The 27,544-nt window shown below is 36.0% G+C and overlaps 1 protein-coding gene across 3 annotated transcripts in view; it reads right to left on the bottom strand.

The window, feature by feature from the left end:
- LOC150095180 (calcineurin-binding protein cabin-1-like) overlaps positions 1–27,544 on the bottom strand; it is a 1,028,489-nt gene that overhangs the window by 348,147 nt on the left and 652,798 nt on the right. For all 3 annotated transcript variants that reach the window (XR_016550194.1, XM_090411711.1, XM_090411712.1), the window contains exon 31: positions 24,386–24,497. Coding sequence is in view for 2 of the 3 variants with exons in the window: in XM_090411711.1 (XP_090267837.1) it covers positions 24,386–24,497 (112 nt within the window). In the remaining variant the exon portion in view is untranslated. The remainder of the gene's footprint in view (positions 1–24,385; positions 24,498–27,544) is intronic.

Genomic DNA, 27,544 nt, shown 5'->3' with positions numbered 1-27,544 from the left:
AAATCACGCAAAAAATAATGAAAAACAAAAAACAGATAATATAATTTAATGGAATTATTTACTACGATAATAAATGTTACAGATGTTACTTCAGAACAGTTATGAAGAACTGAACTGATTTGAACAAAGAACTGATCACAATGGTATCTTATTTTGATCATAAAATTGCACGAAAATGCAAACATAGAGGGTGAGGAGTGGTTTCTACCTGTAACCATGCAAGGAATTGTAGTTTAAATGTGTTTTTTTTTTTTTTAAATTAGTGAATCTTCAGTGGGTGGTTGAATCATGGAATGCATTGTCTAATGGAGTGGTGAGAGCAAGAATGGTCAATGCATTTAAGGAGTGGTATGATAGACTTTGTGTTTCCTAGGAGGGACCTCCCTCGATGAGTTTTGATAGACTTGTGTTTCTTAGAAAGGACCTCCCACGATGAGTCTTTTGACTCCATGGAGGCCTGAATAATAATAATAATAGTTCTAGCAAGCTTATATGAGACAAATACTAATATAAAAAAACTGGACTGCTGTGAAAGGAAATCTTTCACAACAATAAATGAAATCTATATAACAAATTGAAAGCTCTAAAATGCAGAAACCATACAGTGCACAAAGAATTTGATATAAAAAAAAACATTCATTGGTCCATTCTGCTGTTTCTATTACTCTCAAAGTTCAAGTAATCAATTCCTCTATTCAAATTTTTAATCATTATTATTATTATTAATACCCTAAGACCCCATGAAGTCAAAGACTCATCTAGGAGGTCTTTTTGCCATACATACAGCTCATCATACCATGCCTTAAACACCACCCTCTCAGACAAGGCATTCCAATCATGCATAACTCTGCATGCAAAAAAGCTGCTTTTCACTCCTTTGTTCACACCCTCCTTATACAGCTTCCAGGGATAACCTCTTGTTCTCCCCTGATCTCCCAATGTTTTCTGTAAAACCTTCTCAACATTGATCCTATAACAACCCTTGACTAACTTGTAGGTCTCATAACATCCCTCTTCCTCCTATCCACTAGACTCTGTAAATTGCATCTTCTCAACCTTTCCTCATATTCAACATTCAAGAGACCAAAAACTACCTTAGTCAGTTGCTGACCCTTTCCAACATCTCTTTGTCCTTTTGAAAACCAGGTTACCAAAACTGTCATAGTAGTCCATGTGTGGCCTAATCACAGCCGTACACAATGGAACAAGAATCTCCTTACTTCCACAAGTCAGTGTCTTCCACATCATTCCCAGAATTCGTTGTGTTGTCCTCACAATTTTGAGAACACAATGTGACAAAATTTAGAGGACACAATGTGTCCTCTAAAATTTAGTTGCTTATCCACCATCATCCCAAGATCTCTTATTTCCTCAACCTCCAACAATATATCGCCACCAAGCATAAATTCTACATACCATCTTTGTTTCCAAAATTTTAAAAACTTATATTTTGCAACATTGGACTGGCATCTCCACTCCCATGACTATTCACTCAATCTATTCAAGTCTTCTGGCAAAGCCACAACATCTGCTCTACTCTTCATAGTTTGTCCCAACTTTCCATCATCTGCAAACAACTGAATATCCCCATCCATATTGCCAATATCATTAACATACAAGTTAAACAGCAATGGTTCCAATCTTGTAGCTCAAACTTCTGCAATCAAAATACCCAGACATTGCGGTCATCGTCCTCAGAAATGTGTTAAGAGCATTAAGTGGCTTTCCTTTTCTAATCTAATGACAAAGCTGGAAGAGATAATAAAGAATTTGTAGTGAGTAATGATTTAACACAAACTGTTATTTATTCTCCAGAATGCAAGATGATCCTTATCCTCTTTCTAACACTCATGATGTGTTCCTAACCAGCTCTCCCTTACAGTAAACTGCAGATGCCAGCTCCCCTTTCAGTACTATAATGACATCAGGTAGATTGCATTCTATAATTTTTATTCTTTCTTTACATAACTGAATTATTATTTCCACACTCATCAAATAAATACTTGCTGGAATAAAGATCTTTATTAATTATTTATTTACCTTGAATAATTAATTATTTGAACCACCACTGGAAATCTCCAGTGGTTGTTAAAAGTTTTTGTTATTTAAATGTGCCTAGATATTTAAAAATACTATAATGAAAACTTGCCAAGGACAGTGGGCACATCACCATTCCAAGCTTCTGCTTCTCTTATATTCATCTCAGAATAAGGAGAAAGCTAATCTGGCTCTGCACAGATAACTCAGGCAAGCTGCTGCTGTTATTATTTTACCAAGAAGAGAACATAAAAGACAGGTGAAAGGCTGCTGCTATACCAAGAGAATTGCTCTTGGTATAGCAGCAGCTTTTCACCAGTCTTTTATCAGTGATCCCATTTCACTAATCAATAGATGACAGGAGTGTGTGTCGCATGCTGATTAGTGAAACAGATCAGGGGAGCCCAATCATATCACATGTTTGTGACTAATTCTCTCATCCTAATAGTTTTCCCCCCTCCAAAACTTGGCTCAAAACATGTGCTGTGGAAGTAAGAACTTCCATGTTGCCATTGAAGTCGTTCATATTCATTTGACATCTATATTCTATACTCATTCTGGTCTCGCACACACACACACACACACAAAATTGGGGGGGGGGGGGGGGGGTAAACTAAAGTTTGACATTAAACCATTATCCTGTTGCCCTCATGAGATTTTCTTAAATATAATGGAGAAGGTCATAAACAGTCAATTTCTTCATCAACTGGAGGCACACCAACTGATCATCAATTAGTAGCACTAATTGTGCAACTCTCAATCCACATAAAATCTACTAGCCTATATCAACCAATCATCCTCTGGAAACATGTGAAAGATCAAAAGAAATCAACTTACATAATTTCTAAAGCATTCAATTGGACAAGAATACAGGCTTATTTAACCTACGGATAGATCTCAAGGTTCCATATCGTCTCTTACATTCTTCCTACTATACATAAAATGATAAACAAAGAGGAGGAATGGAATGATGCATGTGATAATGATCATATGTACCATTCCTCCTCTTCATCTGACAAACCTTGAAGTGCTCAAACATTCCATGCATAAGAATCTTCTAATAACTAAGACCTTAAATACCAATTTCTTTGACATGCTTTCAGTAAATGAGGATAATCTCATTATCACAATGTTACTACATCATTTTTTTTCCCCTCAGAAGAAGGCTCTCACGTTGGTTTCCCTTACTTCAATAATGTTTCCAATCTCCAGGTTGGAAACATTATTGAAGTAAGGGAAACCTTACTCAATGATTCATCTAAATATCAGTGATTCATCTAAATAATCATTTCTGTTATTTGGCAAAGCTCTTTGAAATTGGATGCTGATGTGATTTAGAGTTTGTAGTGATAAATCTTTCCCAAGATTTAAATCTTAAAAAAATTCTGAGTTGTCCACATACCTGTAATTAAGCACGTTACACATTCCAAATTAGTCTAAGCAAATTAACAAGAGAATATAAAGGATGCTAAACATGTATGTTTTTTAAATTTATTTATTTGTGGCAGTAAACATGCATCTGAGTAGTTATAAAAATAAAATGCTACAAAAGAGTTAAGAAGAAATTTCACTATTGTGAACCTATCTGACACCTCACAATGCATAAAGGAAGAAAAGCAAGTCAGACATTAGTGCATATCAGGTATACAGTACATATTAGAGTACAGTTTTTAATATTTAAGAGCAAAAGTCTAAAACTGACAGGTTACAAAAGCCACTGGCTAAAATTCAAAATTTGAAGAAAAGAAATGGATTAAACCCACCATTATCCCATATCAATTAAGTCCCACACATTCTGCAATCAATATACACATAATTTTAAATCAATTTCTTAAGACTAAAATGTGTAAGGCACCACATAAGACCAATGTATGGAAATCATGTACAATGTGAAGGAGATATCACCTGCCAAATCTTCCTAGAGGAATGTCTTTCAATCACCTTGAGATGAATCAACCCGGTAGTTATCTATCATGTAAGAATAAAGAAGAATTGTAGTCTTTCTTCTTATTTTTGAATTTTAGTAATTAATTTCATAAAATTTCAGGAGCATGATTTTAGAGATTTTATCTTACAGCATCACTTAATGGCTCATTTATTAATTAGTTTAACTTATAGCATAACAATATTTAAAATGAAAAAATAACTCTCATAATTTCAAAAGTTCCAAATCTCTAAAAATTCTAATACTTGCAATTGTTGTTTGAAAATAGCTGTAATTACCAAGGAGGCACTCTTTTACAAAACATTTAAAAAATAATATCAAACTTTACTAAAACGAAATACTCTTTTAACAATAGAGAACTTATGAGAATATCGAGTATGGTTTGGAAGGAACGGAAAATTGTAACAAACCTTTAGAGAGACAGAGAGAATAGAGTAACAACAAGAAAAAAAGGTTTTAAAATTTTGGATCCACAGATGAGATACTTCATATTCATTTGATAGAGTTATACTGGAAGAAGTAGAGGAAGTAAGGGACTTAGGGAAAATGCAGATAGAGATTTGAAGTTCCAAGGACAAATTGCAAAGGTTGTGAAGACATCACAAAGAATTGTGGCAATGCTGAGGAAAACACTGACCACAAGAAATAAAAGTGTGCTGGTTCCATTATATAAAACTTTGATCAGATCAGATCTGCATTTCATATCATTCTCTTATATCACTTCGTTAAAATGACTTGACCCAGGTGATAAAATATGTGGAATGGAAAGCAGAAATGGAGAAAAATGAAAACGGCTTTTGAATTAACAAATAACATTTAGTCAAGAAGTCATAAGAAACTAGTAAGTAAAAAAGCTGCCCATAAATGGTGTTGTTTTTTCAGGTACTTTTGATATTTTTTTAATAACTGAACCTAACAGCAAATCTTGATACATTTTCAGTGAAGGATTCAATCAATAACTAAGAAATAATTTAGTTTCCACAACAGAAGGAAGAAAAAAGGAAAACAGGACTTAAAGTAACATTTTAAAAAGAATAACCAATATCTAAGTTTCATACACAAAAATAAAAAAAATATATATATATTAAAATCAATCAATCAATTGTTAAAATTATTTTAAATTGTAGTACTGGCATTCTGTACTGTATTAGTATTCTTTATTTTTATTTCATTTTACGCATGAAACTGAGAATTTACCTAGTCATTTTAAAATGATACTTTATCTAAATTCCTAATGCTTTCTTATTTCTCACTTCTATGATGAAAATTAAAACACCATTCAATTATCAGGTGGAAATAAATCAGGCTTTGCCCCCTACTTTCAGTTATCCACAAGTGTGGGTTGCACTTGTCAGAATTACCATAAAGGATCCTAAGGATGGGTGAGACATTCCACCTACAACTGACTTGTTTGCTCTTTCAGTTATGCTAAAACAGCAAAGGCTATGAATGTATTATGCCTGTAAAATAATGAGGCCTCAGGCTGGCTTGAATGTTACATAGTATTGTAACTTTAGTAAGGTAAAATCTGCACTACTGCCACATAAAATTGGCTAACTTACTTTTTAGATGAAAAGCCAAATAAATATTTGTTTCAAAACAGGAATGCATATTAATATATAGTTAAATTATCACAGATAATTTACATGAAAACTAATCATTTATTTGTATAAAATTCATTGATGTTGGTTAGGGAGTCTATGTAATCCATTCTTCTTCTTCCTTTCCAGTAATAGATCTAGTGGCTAGTTATGGTCTCTTCCCATCTTTTAAAGGTCTTCCTCTATTCCTTCTCCCTTGAAGTCGATATCTCTGTACATTTCTGTATCTCTCTGGGAAGACTTCCTTCACTCATTCTTTCTGTCTGTTGTCTCCATCTTACTCTATAAAGATCGATGTAGTTTAAAACAGATATCACCTGAAGTTCCTTTAAGATATTGCTATTTCAAGTCTAGTCTATCATATTCAGATGTTTTGCACATGTATCTCATTTCAGAGCTTATCCACCTTTTTTTCCCTATATGCTTGAGTTATTATTATTATTACCCAAGACCTCATGGAGCCAAAGACTCAACTAGGAAGTCCTTTTATCATACACACAGCTCATCATACCATGCTTTAAACACACTCAAATTCTCTGCAGACACCACACTCTCAGGCAGGGCATTCCAATCATTCACAACTCACAACTCTGCATGAAAAAAAACCTGCTGTTCACTCCCCTACTCACACCCTCTTTATATCGTTTCCAGCAATGACCTCTCATTTGTTGTGTCCATCTTTCTCGTAGACAGGCTTATACGTTGAATATGCATTGCTAAATCACGGAATTGAACAACGCAGATATGAATATAAATTAAATTACATGTTAATAAATATTTCCTTTAATAAAAACTGTCTTACTTTGGCCAAAGAGGCAGGACAGTGAATATCAGAATTTCTGAACACAAGGACTACATCTGTTTTCACAAGTACAGCCATTCTGGTCTTGCAGACCATGCGTTGGATACATGCCACAGAATACGGTGGAAGAAAGCTACGGTAATACACCGCAGCAAATACAAATTCGAAAGACTATTTATAGAATCAGCTTCAGCCCTAAGAAACTCTCCAAACCTCAACAAATTTGGTTGTATGCAAATGCCCCAAATTTGGGAGGCTTACATCAGCAGACCTTCAGCAGCCCAACGGCCAAGAACACCTACTTAGCCCGCTAGAGGGCACCATCAGGACTTTTAGGAGAACAATAGCTTCATCTCTTCATTCTCAGTTACTGTGCTGTATTGCCTACGTACACGTGCCTTTTTTTGCAAGTTCCTTTTGAAGATGGCAATGTGACGTTGCCGAAATATCAGAAATATTTATGAAAGTGTAATTTAATTTATATTCATATCTACGTTGTTCAATTCCTTATGTGATTTAGTAATGTGTCCCTCTTTCTTAAATTTTATTGATATATGTACTATACGTTGGGTCCTTCCTAAGGAGTCATGTGGTACCTCTAAAACACAAAGGAATTGCCTCAGGGTCGAGCCAAAACTAGCATGGCAAAGTCTTTGAAATCTCACTTCCCTTAAAGCATTAGGAACATTTATGTTTTTTAGCTGTGCCACCTAAGCTATTAGATTAAGTTAAACATGTCACAATCAAGAAGTGATCCAAAGGTGTACTATAATGACTACAGATTTGCAATCGTGACCTATAACATAATCTATTTTCTCCTGCTCAGATTCGTATCTTTTTGCAAGTGGTGCATCGGATTCTAATACTCAGACACTTGGATTAAAGATAGCAAAAGTTTATTTGACACATTAATACAATTTACAATATAATGAAACTCAATCCAAACCTTCAATGTTAATCAGAGAAGATTATAGATATCCTTATTAAGTAAGGACATCAAGAAGCAACATCAATATGTTATTTCACAAATGGACAAAACTTGACTGCAATATTCACATTAATCTTCATATTATATCACATTACTGAGACTAAATCTTCTTAATACTTCCAAAAACATACACATTAGTTTAACCGTGTAGGAGTTACCTCACTATGCATTCTAATATTAAGGTGCTACAGTCCTGTCTTAATTACATGAAAGTACTCAATTTCCCTTAATCTCATTTATAACATCTTAATTTTCTTATACACATTATACAGACAAAGAATTTACAACGTTACCATACACATTGGTTCTTCATACTTGTTCCTTCAACATCAGACTGCCGTTCTCTGATCGATCTCCCTTCCGATTCATTTAGTCGGTGTTATGGCATGGATTTCTCCGGTCAAAGACAAGTCCACACGATACCAGCATAACTAGCCCACTCCAGATATATTGATGGCATGAGGCGATTCTGCTTCTGTGAGGCCTGTTGCCTAGATGCTGTGCCCTTTCCATGGATTGCCCGTCAGTTGAACGAAGATGTGTTCTTTCATCGTACGATTAGGAGTGCGTGATCCTTCCAGCTCTTAAGTGGCATATATATTACCGCCCTCGGGATTCCTATTAGAACGCTTCGCTGATCCTTCGTCTGAGCACTCCTGGACAGAGACGCTCCTCCGTGCAGCCGTCTACCCATCAGAATACACGAGACTACCAGCCAAGAGAGAAGAGGAAAAAAAAGCCTCGTGGGGAGGGTTCCTAACCCCTTTTTTAATTTGGAAATCACCATAACTCACGTAACTCACTCAACGTGTATAATTTCTCCCACGTGAATCTCGTTTCATATCATTTGTTTTTTCTGACCACTCGCTTCTGCACGTGCCGTGGGCGCGCGACTGCCTACGGGCAACCTTTCTTTCCGTTGGCGTGCCCCCGCACTTTGAACTTTTGTTCACAGCAGCTTAATGCAAGTCATACTACAAAACATTATATTATCAATTCTAACAAATTATTATTAATTTATAACATATCACTGGCATTATACAATCAAGTAAGTATTCCTTCCATGAAATATTCACAATCTTTTTTCTTTATACTAATGTAATCTATATTTTACCAGTTGCATACAGCACATACCTAGAAGCAAGCATATTCCTTACATGGTTTTTCCTGTTTAACGATGATAAATATTAGAATTCTTAGGAATCTCAATTTATCAAAGTTTAACAGGTTCTTCCCTGAACTCCCACTATTTTCTGTAGGACCTCTCCAGCATTGATCCTATAACAACCCCTTAGTAACTTGTAGGTCTCTATCATATTTCCCCTCTTCCTCATATCCACCAGACTCTGCAAATTACATCTTCTCAATCTTTCCTCATACTCGACATTCCAGAGTTTAGAAACTACCTTAATCAGTCGCCTCTGGACCCTTTCCAACATCTCTTTGTCCTTCTGAAAACCAGGTGATCAAATCTGCAGACAATAGTCCATGTGTGGCCTAATCAAAGCCTTATACAACGAAACAAGAATCTCCCGACTTCTACAAGTCAGTGTGCTCCACATCATTCTCAGAAGCCTTTTTGTTGTCTTCACAATTTTGGCTATATGTCCCCTAAATTTCAGATCCTTATCTACTATCACCCACAGATCTCTTATTTCCTCCACTTCTGACAATATATCCTTACCAAGCATAAATTCTACATCCCATTTTTGTTTTCCAAATTTTAAAACCGTACATTTTGCAACATTGACCTCACATCCTCATTCTCGTGCCCAACCACTCAATTTATTCAAGTCTTCTTGTAAGGTCACAACATCTTCTCTACTCTTCATGGTTTGTCCCAACTTTGCATCATCTGCAAACAACTGAATATCTCCATCCAAATCTTCACCAATATCATTAATATACAAGTTAAACAGTAATGACCCTAAAATAGACCCCTGAGGCACACCACTAGTAACTTACCTTTTCCTGGATATCATTCTCCCATACACAACTTGTTGATACCTATCAGATAGCCAGTCTCCAATCCAATGCACCAATGTAATATCCAACCCCATCCGCTCTAGTTTGACTATCAACTTTTCATGCGGTAATCTATCAAAAGCCTTTGCAAAGTCTAGGTATATTACTGTCTATCCTTCTCCTCTATCTATGGAAGGAGTCACCTTATTGTAATAAGTACGTAGAGTACTAAAACATGACCTCCCTTTAGCAAATCCATGATGTCCATCACAGATAATACCGTTGTTGTCAATCCAATTCTGGATCCTAGTTCTCACAAGCTTCTCCAACAACTTACCTACAACACCTGACACACAGATAGGCCTATAGTTTGATGCGTGAGTTCCATCATCCCCTTTATGAAGTGGCACAATTTTGCCCTCCTTCCACTCCTTTGGAACTTGACAGTCCTTATGGTCCAGCTTCTGAACCATATGTCTTGCTATTGAGTTATGGATTCTTATTCTTGTTTTTCTTGCTTATTAAGTTTGGATTGAATATCTGATTAATACTTTTTGTTATTCCTACATGACTGGTTATTTTATGGTGCATGTCTTTTTCTCTTTCATGAGATAAGTGGTAGTCTAGATATTTGAATGTATTAACCTGTTCTATAATATCATCGTTGATGAAAATTTTGTTTCTATTGGTTCTCAGCCTTTGAATGTCATGACTTTGGTTTAGGAAGTGGAGATTTCCATAGTGTATATTTTTGCTATTTTATTTAACGAAAAGGCTGATTGCTGTAGCTAGTTTTCATTATCTTCAATTAGAAGCTGATCATTGGCAAATAAAATTATATCAATGCTGGTGTAATAATTTATGTGAATGCCAAAACTGGTTGTTTCCCTTCACTCTCTTATAATATTATTATTATAGATATTAAAAAAGGAGTGGTGATAGACTACGTCTTTGTTAGGCACCTGCATTTATGTTCTGTGATTCAGATTTTTGTGCAGCTATCTTTATTTTAATTTGGTTATTGTTATATATATTGAAAATTGCTTTAATTTGTTAGGAATGTTGTCATCTCTTAAAATTTCCAGTAGCTTATTATGATCGACTTGATCAAAAGTCTTTTTATAATCGAAAAAATAATTTATGGATCTCTAAATTGAATTCTCTTCTTTTTTCTATCAGGAGCTTGGGAATGAAAAGGTATCAGTGTAGGATCTCCCTTTACAGAAACTGTTTTGTTCCTTTCGAGAAATATTTTCATCATATTTAGTTAATTTAGTCTTTAAGAGACTTGAAGATCTTTTATATTCGGTGTTTAAAAGGCTAATGCCTATATAGTTTGATATTCATTAATATTTCCTTTTTTTGAAGATGGGGACAATCACAGCATTTCTGGTGGTAATTGGCCATTTCAGATCTTCATGAATTCTAGTAGTTTGCATTCGAAGTTGTCTCCAGAGCATTTGAAAAGTTGCATATTGATACCATCTTCTCCTGGGCTTCTATGTTTCTTGCATTGTTTAAGTATTGACTCTAAATCTTCAAGGGTAAAGGAGTTTGTTGAATTATTTGCAAATAATGGTTCTGAGAGTGGGTTGTCATCAACTGTCCACAATTCTTTCAAGTATTTAAGCCAGTCTTCCAAAGATATGGTACTGAACTTGATCGATTCTCTAATGTTATTATTCATTTTTATACACTATCTACAAATAAATGTTCCGACACCCCTATTATTTAAAGTTATGGAACATTCCAGGTTAGTTAAGAACATAAAAACCAGTATACAGATAGTAGGAAGTAGTATTTCATCATAGCAGTTGAATACAAGTGGTATGGCAACATGATGTAAATTCAGTGACTTTGAGTGAGGTGTCATCATGGGCTGTCACATTGGTGGCATGTCCATACGTGCCATTCTGCTCAAATAGAATAACCAAAATCAATGGTTGGCGAAATGATCAACAAACGGAGAGGTGCTGGCATCATTAGTACAGAAAAACACTCAGGGTGGCCACCAAAAATGACTGACAGGCACAGGAGGGTGTTAAAATAGGTGACACACACCCGAAAACCTGCTAATATCGTTACTGGCGCTCTGGAACTCATAGTCTGTGCCGATTGTAGCTGGTTTTTGCATGCCACCAATTTTAACACACTCCTGTCCCTGTCAATTTTTGGCAGCTGGCCTGGGTGCTTTTCTGCATTAATGATGCCAGACCCTCTCCATTTGTTGATCACACTGCCAACTGTTGATTTCGGATGCCCTAGTTGAGCGGCAATAGCATGTATGTGAGAACTAATACTGTATGAAAAGAACTCCATTTACTGGGTTTCCAGAGAAGAGCAGTGGCACACAAGCCCAACATCACAACAACGAATGAGGCGACTCATCTGGCCTGGTGCAAAGAGCATGTGAACTGAACAAATGACCAGTGGAAAATGGTACTCTGGAGTGATGAACTGAGGTTCACCTGTGTTGAGCCTGATAGCAGGTGTGGAGGCAGCCTGGTGAACACATTTTACCAAAGTGTGTTGTAACCACAGTAAAGTTTGGTATGGGATGCATTTAGCTGGTTTGGAGTAAGACCACTGGTCATTGTCTGTGGTTCCATGAAGGCAGCTAAGTACCTTGATATTAAGGATAATCAGGTGATGATTACACTGTGGAGTTTTTATGGAATGGATCCATGTTACTATCAAGATGACAATGCCCCATGCCACAAAGAGGCATTGTCATCTTTTTATACACTTTTTATACAACACCCATCTCTTTATACCAGTGTTTCTCAACCTGTGGTCCACGATAATAGGACAGGTGGTCCGCAGGCAGACTTAAATTAAATAAATAAATAAATAAATATATATTTTTAATTATCCAAAAAAAACAAATTAAAATTGAGTGAGTAAGTAAAAATTATTGAAATAAAATGGATACTTAAAAAAACCCAACAAACAGTGGCAGAATAATGAGTAATAAAAGAGGGGTGAACTGAACAACAATATGGTTTTATTGCTTCCCTTGCTGTTTTGTCAGATTTGAAGTAAACATGTGTTATCCACATTTCAACCAATTGCTTGTTGTTTATTTATTTTTTATTACTGAAGGTTTTCCTCCTTCAACCAAAGCTCAGTATATCTTCAGAAGTGCTAAGTGCCCCAGTATTTATATATTTTTTGGAAACTTTTTTTAATAATGGAAAAGTGGCTTAGAACTAGTACTTTGAAAAGCAAATCAAATGAAACAGGTGATGCTAACCGTAATTGTGATACACGTGTTGTAACGGTGAGTAAATCTGATACTATTAAAGTAGAAGAAACAAGCAGTTCAAAGAAAAAATACAGTAAGAAATATAACAGTTCACATTTGGAATTCGGGTTGCCTTGGGGTGGAGATGAAAGTGAACAGAAACTTCAACGTGTTTTGGGTTATGAAGTGTTGTCGAACGAGTGCATGAGACCTGCAAAACTCCAACGACATTTAGAAACTAAACATTGTGATGTGAAAAATAAAGCAATTGAATTTTTTCAGCGATACTTAGGGCATTAAATCATGGGAAAGATATAGTTTCAGCCAGGGGTACAATTAATAGCAAAGTGCTGGAAGCATCCTATCTCTTAAGTTTGTGCATAGTGAAAACAGGAAAACTTCATTCTATAGGGGAAAATTTACTACTTCCAGCTATAAAAGATGTGGTACAAATTATGTATGGCAACAAGTTGACACTGTCGGTCACAGAATTAATGATATGGCAGGTGACATAGAATCTTAGTTAATCGAGTTAAGAAGAGCCCTTATTATGCATTACAAACAGACGAGACCACTGATGTTACAAATGATGTGCAGTTAATATACTATGTAAGATATGTGGATGATAACAACATTCATGACGATATTCTGTTTTGTAGAACTTTGTCATCCCGAACAAGTGGAGAAGAAATATTTCAAACTCTCGATAATTACATAATACACAAAGGCATCCAGTGTGGAAAATGTATGGACTTCTGTTTGGATAGAACTTGCACCCTTACAGGCAGGCATAGGAGTTGTTTCAAAGGTCAAGGAAGTAGCTCTGGATATGAATTGGGTACATTGTAGCATACATAGGGAATCATTAACATCTAAAGGAATGCCATCAGATTTTAAAACTATGCTATATAACGTTGTAAAGCTAGTTAATTTTATTAAGGCTCGACCATTAAATAACATGTTATTTTCATCTGTGATGAAATGATCAGTGAATATATATACAACTTTTGCTTCATTCTGAAATTTGCTGGCTTTCCAGGGGCAAAGTACTAACAAAATTATTTCAATTAAGGCAGGAAGTTTTACTGTTTGTAAATGAATGTAATTCTGATTTTGCATCACTCCCTGTTGACGAAACATGGTTATCGATACTATCCTATCTTTCAGACATTTTTTTCGAAATTAAATGAACTAAATCTCTCCCTTCAGGGAAATTCTTCAACTGTTCTTGATACCTATGACAAAATAAAGGCATTCAAGAAAAAAAAACTGGTGTTATGGATTAGTTATGTAAAAGACAGACAATTTGCACCTTTTCCAACATTATAATCCTTTTTAGTGGAAAATGATATTTTTGTTGATTCTGAGTTTCTGGAAAGGGTTTGTGACCACCTCAAAACTCTGAAACAGAATTTTGAAACATATTTTCCGAATAACTTTTATAAGAAATTTATGTGTCAGCACGGTTAGCCTAGTGGCTGTGCATTTCACAACCATATGTCTGGGGAAGGAGTGTCCTAAGTTCGATTCCAATCAGTGATGTAAGGAGCTGAAGGATCTTCCTCAGCCATAGCCAAGTTAGCCGGTTTTGGGCATGGATAGTAGAGTTTTTTCCCCAGTTTATCCTAGGGTTATTCTTCCAGCAAAGCAGGCAAACCGATCTTGAGAGCTCAACACTACAGGACATAGGAAACACCGGGGCATAGGGCAGACCACCTTATCCTGTGAATGGTTTGAGGTCCAATGATTAATAAACCCTCAACACCACAAGGTAAAAGAGGGTAAAAGGAAAATGAGATGAGATGAGAAATTTCTGTGGGTTTGTGATCCATTTCAGGCTTAGTCACGAGAACGACCTTTCATTATAAAAAAAAAACAACTCGGTTAACTGAGCATTCAAGTGACAGTGGGCTTAAATGCAATTCCGTGATATTGGTTTGGCTCGATTCTGGATCTCGTCTTCAGTGAAAAGTGAATTTCCTGAATTATCTGAAGAAGCATTGCAAATCGTCATTGCAGTTTTCTACAACCAATCTTTGTGAGAAAGGATTTTCATCACTCCTTCAAATAAAAACACAAAATACAGAAATTGTCTTAGTGTGTGTGTGCCAATCTTCCACTAAAGTTGACCAATACTGAGCCAGATGTCCAGCAACTCTGCAAGGGCCGAGAAGCTCAACCATCTCATTAAAAGTAAGTAGTAATATAATTATATCATATTTATTTGTTTAATAAAAATGAAAATTTTGTTCAATGATGATATACTTTTAATCGTTTACTTCCAATTTAATTAATTATGTGTCCATGTGCATTCAAAACATGCTTTTAAATTTATCATGTTATAAATGGCACATTTTTTCCCAAATGTAATCCCCACATAGGTTTTAAAAAAAATTACATAACTTTGTGGTCATAGAATTGTTTTTGGCATTTTACTGGTCCTTGGGCTTAGAAACGCTGCTTCAGCATTGACAGGGTGTAGCATAGAGGCAGCCTGCCTCATGGCATGGCTTAATAAGGGCATTCGCTCAGCCATATTGCGGCAGGCGCCGTCGCTACGCTAACAATTCCTGTTAGCATAGTTTAGTTTATAGAAAATCCACTCATACAGTCAGATACATCCACCAACAACCCCCCCCCCCAACAATATGGAGTTATTAAGACACCATACAACAGGGCTAAATTAATTTATTCAAATGACAATGCCTTAACCACATCCTCAACACTTTCTTAGCCAATGGCTACCCCCCCCCAAAAAAAATCCAAAAAATATTGAAACCAATAAACCACAATCCCCCCCCCCTCCTTCACAACAAGGATTAATCTAAATCCATCACGATTCCCTACATCCGACGCACCTCGGAAAAAATTACCACAATCTTAAAAAAACATGACTTGATATCTTGTTACAGACCATATAAAAAATTGGTGTCCCTTATCCGTTCCACTATACCAGGTCCCTTGCAGCTATAAGCTGTCCTACTTTGACCAAAGAGGCAGGACAGCAAATATCAGAATTTCAGAACACAAGAACTACATCCGTTTTCACCAGTCTGGTCTTCAGACATGCTCTGGATACACACCACAGAATACGGTGGAAGAAAGCTACAGTAATACACCGTAGCAAATTGAAATTTGAAAGACTTTTCATGGAATCAGCCTCAGCCTAAGAAACATGCCAAACCTCAACAAATTTGGTTGCATGAGACTGCCCCAAATTTGGGAGACATACATTTTTGTATGTCTCTTTTGTATAGCCCGCTAGGGGGCACCATCAGGACTTTTAGCAAAACAATAGCTTCCTTGCTTCTTCCTCATTTACTGTGTGTAGTGCCTGCGTGCACGTGTCTTTATTTTAATATGAAGATGGCACGTGAAGATGTGGCTATATTCCAATATTTTGGCCATCTGTGAAGATGGCCGAAATATTTATTGGAAATTTTTATTAAAGTTTAATTTATATTCTATTGTACGTTGTGAATTGTTTATGTTATTTTAAGCATGTATAACCAACGTATAAGTCTTCCTATGAGAATAAGCATAGCAAGTGCGAAAAGAAGTTTTTTCAAGCTAAACCTGATTAAAAATTATTTGCGAACAGCAATGATACAAGAAAGATTGGTTGATCTAGCAACTATATCGATAGAGGCAGACACAGCTTATAATTTAAATTTAGGAGAGCTTATAAACAGTTTTATTGTGCAATATCCCTGTAGAGCAAACATTTAATTAATATTATATATTTGTTTTGCATTAATGTTTCTCTTTAATAAAAACAAAATAGCAATTGGATATTTTTGTCTTATAATCCATCAGGGACAATATTTAATTGTTTGCCTCAGGGCACGATCTAATCTGGCGACAGCCCTGTGTGGCTTTATACAGTTCCTGTTATGGACTTGTATAAAGAGATGGATGTTAAATGACTGCCCTGGCCTGTGCAGAGTCCTGTTTTCAGGCAGATATTCATCTTCATTAAGACCAGTCTATGATCAGATCCACAGTCAGCATGTGGCATCACCTTTGAGTTCTATATTCCATTGAAGTAACATTTACTAACCAAGATATAGTCTAATTGAGTTTTGTATCTTCCATCTGGATTTTCCCATGTGTATCTTGATGTTGTTTTTGCTCAAAATAAGTGTTAGTTATGATGAGAATGTGCTAGTTACAGAATCAATCAGTTTTTGTCCTCTCTCATTCTGAATCCAAATGGACCTGTGTGTGTGTAGATGTTCTCTCTAATCCGACTTCTGCATTCCAGTCACTAGCACAAATAACTTGATTTTCTTGCCTCCAATTTCCTTTCATCATACATGTTATCTATTTCTGCTTCCTCATTTTGTTCTACAGGAGCATATATTTCAATGATCAGCATATCTCTGGATTTAGAATTCACTAGAATTGCCATTACTCTATCTGATTTTTTGATGACATGGATAATCAACAGGAAGAGATATTTAGCTGGGTGAAGCTATAGGCCAGGAAATGTGGAGGATGGTGTTGAAGAAATGTATAAGCTGAAATGTATAAGTATACAAGGGAAGAGTGATCATTGTGGGTGATTTTAATTATGGCAAAAGAGATTGAAAGGAGGAGACAGCATTTGGGAATAAGCAAAACACATTTCTTGGGTTCTCGACATAAACTATCTTAGAAAGTACGTAGAGGAGGGCACACACGGAGATCAAGAAAGATCTGATCTAATCATCATAGGATATGATTGTGAGTGGAGTGACATTTCTCTTCAGACGGTGAGTGTGATAATGAAATGATCACTTGCATTGTGGCTAGATAAATGAAGATTTGTGAGGAAAGGATACATGAGGAATGACAAAGCTAGTGATTACGAAAAGCTCAGGAGACAGCTTGGTGCTATAGCATGAAATGCAGGATTAAGTTAGAAGGAGATAAATCTAGATGCTTAAAGGCATCAATGTGTGAATGCATTCCGAATGTCAAAAGGCCGAATAAGGTAGGTGTCAAATGGATGAATGAAGGAATTAAGCAAGAAATATGAAAGAAAAAAAAAAGGCACAGTGGAAGCAGCACAAGATGAATAATGGTGCTAATCAGTTGCATGGACACTATATAGAGCAGGGCATGAAGATGACTTAGTTGGTAAAGATAAAGAAAAATCCTAAGAAATTTTTTTCTATATGTAGCAAGTAGAAAGGAGAATGATTATGGCAAGATAATTTTAATGGATTAAAATGGTAACTGTTGTAGAGAATTTAGTCGAGGTATTCAGTGAGCAATTTGTCAGGGTGTTTCATTTTCATCATTTTAGGAGACAGCTTAAAAGACAGTTTAAAATCATGAGAATCTCAATTGTAGAGGCAATGAGTAAAAATATTTTCAAGCCAAATTTGTTACAGCTATTATATCAAGTTAGTTCGCGACTCCTGGAGACGTGCACTGGATGTATTTAATACAACACCATCTGCATAAAGCAAAAAGCTAAGTTTGATATCACCAATTCTAATGTCAGGTTTAATGATACTTTCTTTTGTAATGTGATCCATACAGATGATGAATAAGAGTGAAGATAATAAGCATCCTTGTCTTACACCTGATTTTACATCAAACTATTATTATTATTATTATTTCAGGCAACTCCAAGGAGTCGACAGACTCATCGAGGGAGGCCCTAACATCATGTCAAGAACAACTATTTGACATTCACAAAGATACTCATAGCTTATTGGGGAGCAAGTAAGAGAAGGAGATAAATAAGCTTGATGTCGATAAGGCAATAGAAATTGATTATATATCACCATGTGTCTTCAGGGAATGTTGCAGGGAGTAAATAATATCAGTCATGACATACCTGTTTAACAAGTCTTGCAACAGCATAAGTCTTAAAAGAGTGAAAGGAAAGTAAAATTGTTCCACTTCACAAAGGGGTGATAAAGGAGAGGCTACAAATTATAAGCATTTTTGTATATCTGGGGGTTGTGGTTAAGGTGTGGGAGAGGCTGATGAGAGCTAGTGATCTACTTATACACTAAAACAAGTGACAAATGTATTGGAGACAGCAGATGCATATACAGTGGCATACTTAGATTTTTGTAAAAGCATTTGATGGATTTAAACACAAGTCAGAACGATACAGAGAAGAAGGAATGGGATGCTAGATTTGTGAGAATGGATAAGTGAATGACTTTCAGATATTTATCAGCAAGTTGTGTATAGGGATGTAGTATCCTGAAGAGGAAAAGTCTACAAAGTTGTGCTGAAAAGTTTACTTGTTACCACAATTATATTGTCATATTTCATGCTTCTAAGATACTTCTGACTACATCAATCCACCCAGATCTTGGTCTTCTCTGAATCTTTATCTTGCTAATTTGAATTCAAACACTTGTATTGCTAATCTTTCTTCTCCTATTCTATTTAAGTGACAATAATTTGGCCCTGATCACACATTTTTGAATGCAAACAATATCAAGTTCCGTTCTCATGTCTTGCTTTTTAATATAATTCTGCCATCTGTACAGGCCTCTAATTTTTCTCAGAACTCTAATATCAGTGGTCTCTAGTCTTTGATTAAGTGCTTTATTTCTAATCCAACTCTCAGATCCATAACTTAAAACTAGTTTGAACAATGTCTTGTATACTGATAGTTAAGTGTTTAGGCTAATTTTTCTTTTATTCCATATAAATTTACTCAGTTGCCTTCCTACATATTGGCCTATATATTCTAATTTTATTTCCAGAATTAACTTGCCATTTTCACTAAAAACTGCATCTAAAGAGCTGAAATATTTTAATTGTTCCATAGGATCTCCATCCAGCATGTAACTGAAGTTCTCTATGTTACACCTATTTTTATGGTTTTGCCATTTCTATTGCTGATTTTCAAGCCAAATTTGTTACAGCTATTATGCAAGTTAGTTCGAGACTCCTGGAGACTTGCACTGGATGTATTTAATACAACACCATCTGCATAAAGCAAAAAGCTAAATTTGATATCACCAATACTAAAGTCAGGTTTAATGATACTTTCTTTTGTAATGTGATCCATACAGATGATGAATAAGAGTGAAGATAATAAGCATCCTTGTCTTACACCTGATTTTACATCAAACTATTATTATTATTATTTCGGGAAACTCCAAGGAGTCGTCAGACTCATCGAGGGAGGCCCTAACATCATGTCAAGAACAAATATTCGACATTCACATAGTATATATCATACCTCGCCTTAAACTCATTCACGGTCACAGCACCCACAACTGACTCTGGCAGCTTATTCCACTCATTCACCACTCTCCAAGTAAAAAACCTAGCTCTAACACCCCTGCTAACCACATTCTTGCCCAGCTTCCATGTATGGCCCCTAGTCCTCCCACCACCAGTCATATTTTCAAAAATATCTTCTGGATTAATCTTATAGAAACCCTTCAGTAATTTCAATGTCTCAATCATATCACCCCTTTTCCGCCTATCAACCAATTTTTGCAAACCACAAATCTTCAGCTTGTTCTCATAAGGTTCATTCCACAGACCTGCTATCATCTTGGTCACTCGTCTCTGGATCCTCTCCACCTCCTCCCCATCAAAAAGAAATCCTGGCACCCATATCTGGGCACAGTAGTCTAGATGGGGTCTTATCAAGGCACGATATAGAGGAACAATAACTTGTTTGTCTCTGCTTGTTAAAGTTTTAGCAACCAAGTGATTTGATGAGCTGATTTAGCCACTTTTGCAATGTGCCCCCTAAACTTCAATACCCTATCACCAACACTCCCAAATCCCTGGCCTCATCAATCTCCCGGAGTACGGTTCCACCAATGTGATATACTGCTGCTAATCTTTTCACTCCAAAATGCATAACCTTACACTTTGCCACATTAAATTGACATCCATTTTCCCTAGCCCAGTCCTCCAAACTATCCAAATCATCCTGCAAAATTTTGACATCCTGTGCACTCACAATTGCTCTATCCAACTTTGCATCATCAGCAAACAAGTGAACACTTCCTCTCAGATCCTTTCCTATATCGTTAATGAACAAATTGAAAAATAGCGGTCCAAGAACAGAACCCTGTGGCACACCACTAGTCACAAGCTGTCTTTTGGACTCCACTCCTGGATAAACCACTCTCTAGTAGCTCTCCATCAACCGCCCTCCTATCCATCTCACCAATCCAATATCCATCCCCATCTGCTCCAGTTTACTGATTAAAGTTCCATGTGGTATCCTGTCAAAGGCCTTGGCAAGGTCCAGAAGAATCACTGTAAACCCATTACCCTTATCCAGTTCAGCCGCCACTATGTTATAAAACGTGAGCAAGTTACTCAGGCATGATCTACCCTTCACAAAACCATGTTGTCCCCCATACAGTATCCCATTTTCATCTATCCAATCCTGCATTCTTCTCTTGACTAATTTCTCCAAAACCTTGACAACAATTCCTGATATGCTAATCGGTCGGTAATTTACAACAGCAGTCTTGGAACCTCCTTTATGCAGTGGAACTATTTTCCCCTCTTTCCACCCTCTCAGTACTAACCCAGACCCAAGACTCAAATTAAACAAAATGGTCAAGGGTACTGACAATTCTTTAGCCGCTTCACGTACGACATGAGCTGGTATACCATCCAATCCCACAGATGTATTGAAATTGAGGTTTTGCAATAGACTACTCACCTCCACTTCATTCATCACAATTCCTGTATAATCTATTGGTTCATTCATTTCTGCAATGTCACCACCGGGAAGATATATTCTTGCAAAGTGCTCGTTCAGTAATTCAACTATATTAACTGATTTGGTTACCTCCCTACCATCGGCATTCTTTAAAATCATTCTGCCATATACATTTTTTCTTTTACTTGCAACATATCGAAAAAACTGTTTAGGATTCTCTTTAGCCTGCATGGCCAATGTTCTTTCGTAATCCTTTTTTGCTTTTCTTACCACACTCGTTACCCTTCTGGCCTGCACTTTATACCGTTCATGTGCCTGCCGGTCACCTTTCAGCTTAAATTCCCTCCATAGTTTCTTTTTTTTTGCAGCTCAAGCTTAATGGTGTTATTCATCCATTTAACCCCTACTTGATTTATTATTCGGACTCTAGGTATACAGTCAGCCATTGCTTCATGCAAACACTTCTTAACCGCCTCCCATGTACTATCAACTTCTAGCCCTTGCAGCTGTACATGCCATGGCACTGAACCAATCAATCTCCTAAGCTTGTCAAACTTACCAGCACGATAATTCCACATGTCTGCTGTCCTAATTGTAAATTCCACACCTTTAGCCACCTCCCAAGTCAAGACCCTATGATCACTCTCACCAATTGGTGGCAACATGGTCATATTCATTACAGCCAAATTCTCAGATGCAATTACTAGGTCAAGCACTCTCTGACCCCTAGTATTTTCATATCTATTCCCATATCTACTCCCCCCCCCCCCTTAATAACTCTAGTTTCCATGATTCTGCACATTCACTTCCATTATATTCGACAACACCTTTTCAAGTCTCTGTACACCAAATCCATTCAAATGTAAACCATCCATTTTATATAAATCCTTTCAGCCATCTAACTCATTCCACACCACTCATCAAACATAATTCATGCATAAAGTCATTAGCAATTATGGCCCTCCTTCTATACTCTTCACTGTCATACCGCAGCAACAGACTCACCATCCTAACTCTCTCACTCTTCTCTTTTGCTACCTCAAGCAATTCCTTCACATCTTCACTCATAGCCTTTTTGTTTCCTTTCAAATCATTTGTACCCGCTACCACTATTAATTCTTTCACACATTGCTTTTGCATTCTAATTGACTCGTTTACATTCTTAAAGTCGCATTGGGTTGGTACGATTTTGTTAAACTCTCAACTAACACACCTATTACCAAGGAATCTCTATACAACACACACTCTTTCGTTTTGTTTACACTCACTATGATACCCTTATTTTTTCTATCATACTTTTGCCTATTATTAGTCAGTACGCTTGGTAAACATTTTGCTCCAGCTGCCAATTTACCCTATGTATCGTTCCGCGTAATAAAGCGATCTCACTCATTGCGTCAGTGTCATCATTTTTATTCTCCGATGATTCATTCAATCATTCTGTATGTTTACCTTCATTCTCACTTTCAATGCCACTCTCACAGCTATCAGGTACTGCCTTACAAATGTCACCAATCATACCTCGACCATCACTGTTATCTAGATTCTCACTTTCATCAATGATATCACTCACATGACCTGAAGCACTCTTTAAATCATCACATTCTTTACACTTTTTGCACACATTCACTCCACTATAGTTGTTTAACCAGTCTCCAACCGCTCTCCTCAATGCATACATTTCGCAAACAGCACACTGAATCAAATCCTTTAAGTTAAGATTTTTAGACAAATATGGCGACCTGGATGCCATCTTTGTATTCCTCTTTATGGGAGCCATGTGCACAGTTAATTGTATCTATCAATTTACTATTATAATACTCAAAAAACACACAAAAACTATCTTCATGTATTCCCTTCAATTTCAGCTGGTGACTCACAACTTAAATATAGACTGTGTATTGCCCTCTATTATGTTCTGTTTACTCCAATATAACATTTTGAAAAGCTTTACTCCCCTGGCACCTTGTATGCCTTTCAGATCTACAAAAGGCAAGCACAGATCCTTGTAATATTCCCATGATTTCTCAACAAACAGTTAAGAAATCATGGGAATATTACAACCTCTATTTCACCTAAATCTAGTTTGTTCTTTTCGCAGTTTCTCTTCACAATTTTCTCATCATCTTTTCAAGTATGCTTGCACATAAATCTTACCCAGAAAACTTAGTAAAAAAATTCCTATGTAATTATTCTCACATTCAGCTTTATTCCCATTTTGACATATGGGAACTATGAGAGCACTACTCCAATCATCTGGAATTCAGCCTTCTGAATAGATCCTCTGAATTATACAGTGTAGCCACTGCAAAACTTTGATACCTCCATATTTGAGAATTTCTGGTCGAATATCATATACTCCAGCTGTCTTGATCAGGCCTAATATGAATTATTGCACACAGATTTAATTCCTTGATTTTCAGGGTGATGAGAATCTATTAGAAAGAGTCCAGAGTAGATTGATTAAGGGAATAATGACAACTGGTCTTTGGAATGTGGGATATGAAGAAAAATTGAGAAAATTCAATTTGAAAAGCCTCATGAATAGGAGGAGGAGGAGAGGGAATAAATCTAAGATGTTTAAATTGGTAAAGGGTTGATACCAGGTTAATGTGGAACAAATTTTTTCATAGAATAGGAGAAGAGGAAAGAAAAGAAACCATCCCTGGAAATTGCATAAAGAGGATGTGAGCAAAGATATAAGAAGGATGTTCTTTGAGTGGTCTGTGCTGCATGATAGTAAGGTGAATGCAGACACAAAGCTTCTCAAATAGTGTAAATTCATTCAATATGAATTTAAAGCACTATTTGAGGAGCTTTGTGTGTAACAGTGTGTACCTCCCAAAATGAGTGTTTTGACTCCAGGGAGGGGTGGTGTTAATAATTTATAAAACACATTCTATATTCAATGATATTTCAAAAAATTTTTTTTCAAAGGACAGGCTTTCATAAGGTTATTATTCTCAACATTTCAGAAAATTTAATTTATGGCATCAGTATAAATTATTTTTACATATAAAATACTTATGTTCTGAACTAAGTAAATACCATTCAGAATTAAATTAATAAGAAATTCACAAAACATTTCAATTTTAAAAACCAAGTGTGCATTACAAAATCAAGTTAAGGAAATTATCTGAAACTTACAGAGTTAAGTTTTTGTTCTAACTGTGAACTACGAGCAAGTGCCATGCCAGCCCAAGAGTCAAGACGGTCATAATTTATACAAATGTCCAAAATATAAAATTTAATTGCTTTGCTGTAAGACAAAAACAGAAATAAGTAGACTTTTTTTTTTTTTCAAAAGGAAATTTTTATTAATTAATTTAAATTATTATTTTTATTTATTTTGAGGGAATAACTATAAGATATAATATTATTATTTTATTACTGTTATTATATGGTGAGCTCCATGGAATCTGTAGACTCACTGAGGCTCTAAATATTTTGCCATGCATTAATCAATATTTGCATAATATATATCTGTCATACTTTGCTTTGAACTCATTCGGTGACAAGGCACCAACAACAGACTGGCAACTTTCACTACTCTCCAAGAAGGGGAAATAAAAAATTACTCCCCACACCCTTACCAACCATATATCTTCTAAATTTCTGGATAACCCATAGTTTTTCACCAGCAGTCTTATAGTAAAAAATTTCCTCAACAGCAAGCCTATAAACATCTTTAAGGAATCAATATATCTCCCATCACATGTTTCTCTTTTTGCCTAATTACCAATTTCCATAATCACATAAATCTTCAACTCATCCCTATAAGCAGCACCATACAGACCTATTCACATCCTGGTCACCAGTCTCTGTATCCTCCAACCTCTTTCACATCCCAAGAGCCTCAGGCAACCAGATCTGTGTGTGTGGCATTTTCCAAACCTCAACTCCCTATTCACCATCCAAATACCTACCCTTATCAATTTTCAGGACTACAGCTTCATCATGCAGTACACAGCTGGTAATCTTTTCAATACCAAAATACAATGATCTTTTCGATACAATATTCACTTCTATCCTACTTAAAACTAAGTGGTGATCACTTTTAAATCCTCTATATACTTTTGTATCCTTCAACCATCATGAAGATATCACTGTCAACAATAACATAGTCAATGACTCTTTTCTTATTTCTTGTGGCCTCTCTAAGATGTGTACATCAACTTGCGCACATCTTTCTGTTGGATCATGGTGTTATTAATAACTAGTCTGTATCCTGAGGCAAAATCCAGCAGGTACTTATGATTATTATCATTATCTTTGCTCTTTACTCCAAATTATCCCTAAACAATTCTATATGCCTGGTAGCATTCATATCCTATTCTGCTGTTTAGATCCTCAACAAGGACGACTTTTTCCATATTCTTTACCTCAGCTGCCTCCTCTAAAGACTTAAAAATTTCCTCATTTTTCTTCCTTATGAGAACCTTCTGTGGCACCATAGGCATAAATAAGTTCATTATCCAATTCCCCATTTCGAGGTTTGTCCACATAATACCATTTGAAATTGCCTTCCAGTGAAGAAGTTTATCTTCTTGATTAGTGTTGAATGCTGTCACTACTTCTTCCTTTCCTTGATAGCTATTGCCTGAATATAACATCCTATGTGTATTATTTCAGCAATACAGAATGCTCTAATAGGGAATGTCAACCTTTATGTACACGAAGTCTGGAATGGCCAAGGTGGCAGAAGAATCAACATTGACTGATCAATGGCATCAAGGGCACACTCCTGACATCTAAGGGACTTGTAAGGGAATTTTGCATGGGAAACCAAGGGCTTGGAATCAGAAATGAATGAGGTGAAACATTGGTTTCACAGAAATTCAATTCTGTGAAACCAATAACCTAATAACTGGCAACACACTATTTAAACATCCTCCCAGAAGACCATATTGGAAAAACTTGGGGACATCTATAGAAACCAAACTGACTATATAATAATAATAAGCAAAAGCTTCCAAAATGCAATAACACAAACAAAAACATATCCTGAAACATATCCTGCTAGGACATAGGATTGAACCACAACCCAGTGATTGCAAAAATCAAAATAAAACTTAAGATACTAAGCCAACCATTCATAAGAGAAACTTATAATTCAGACTCACTTAACAACCAAGAAGTTAAAGACTGCTTTATAAAAGAATTCACAAAATCCCTTAACAAGTCTGACACCACAACTCACACAGAAAATAGAACGCCAATTGATGAAATTAACATGTTCTGGCAAACATTCAAGAATAGCATCACAGAAGTAGCCAAAAATATACTCCCACAATTAAAAAGGAAGAGGAAACCTTGGATAAATAAAAAAATATTAAAGGTGATGGAACAAAGAAAAAAATTAACCTGAATATAAAAGCATGAATAAAGAAATTTAAAAAAAAATGCAGGAAAGCCAAATAGGAATGGATTAAGAATAAACGTACAGACATAGAAAACCTTGACAGAAAACACAGCAGTAGAGAAATGTATGAAAAGATACATACAAATCGGCCCTTCAGAACACACGCAATTTACAGACAAAAATTACTAGTTGTGGTGGTGTTGGAGGTGGGCGGTAGATGGCGTTGATTCGTAGTAGAGGTAAGATGTAGAGACAGTTGAAGATGTCCTCCCGCGATGAGTCTTCGGACTCCTTGGAGGTATCAGGAATAATAATAATAATAATAATAATAAGATCAGGGAAATGACAAACAGGACAAATACAGTAAATCATGCAAGTGTCATTAGAGACTCAAGAGACCATATTCTAACTGATATAAAACAAATCATAGAAAGATGGATTGAATATACAAGGATATTATATGAGCAACAAAGAAATAACATTTATGAACAGAGTGATTTAGAAAGACCACCCATTTTACTTTGTGAAGTTGAAAATACCGTCAGAAAACTAAAACCACATAGGAGCTACAGGAATAGATAATATCTTGGCAGAATGGTTGAGGGCTCTCGACCCTCAGCACTAACAAAATTATGCAATAAGATATACGAGACTGGATTTCTACCCAAAAATATTAATCACTCAATTTTCGTTCCAAATCCCAAAAAAAAAAAAACCTACAAGATGTGAAGAGTTCAGGACAATTAGCCTCATCAGTCAAGTATCAAAAGTCCTTCTATACGTTATTATTGAAAGAAATAAAAGAAAAATAAACATAGATAGAAAAATAAATGATACACAAAGTGGCTTCAAGGAAAATGTAGGTACAAGAGAAGGTATTTTCAATGGCAGAACCATCACAGAAAGATATCTAGAAAAACAAAAAGATGTGTAACTCTGCTTCG

The sequence above is a fragment of the Typopeltis vanoorti genome, chromosome 21 (genome assembly GCF_054136105.1).
Source record: "Typopeltis vanoorti isolate ZY-2024b chromosome 21, IOZ_Tvanoo_1.0, whole genome shotgun sequence".
Taxonomy (NCBI): domain Eukaryota; kingdom Metazoa; phylum Arthropoda; class Arachnida; order Uropygi; family Thelyphonidae; genus Typopeltis; species Typopeltis vanoorti.
Note: the sequence above shows the minus strand (reverse complement) of the source record. Positions and strands in the feature narration are given on the sequence as shown.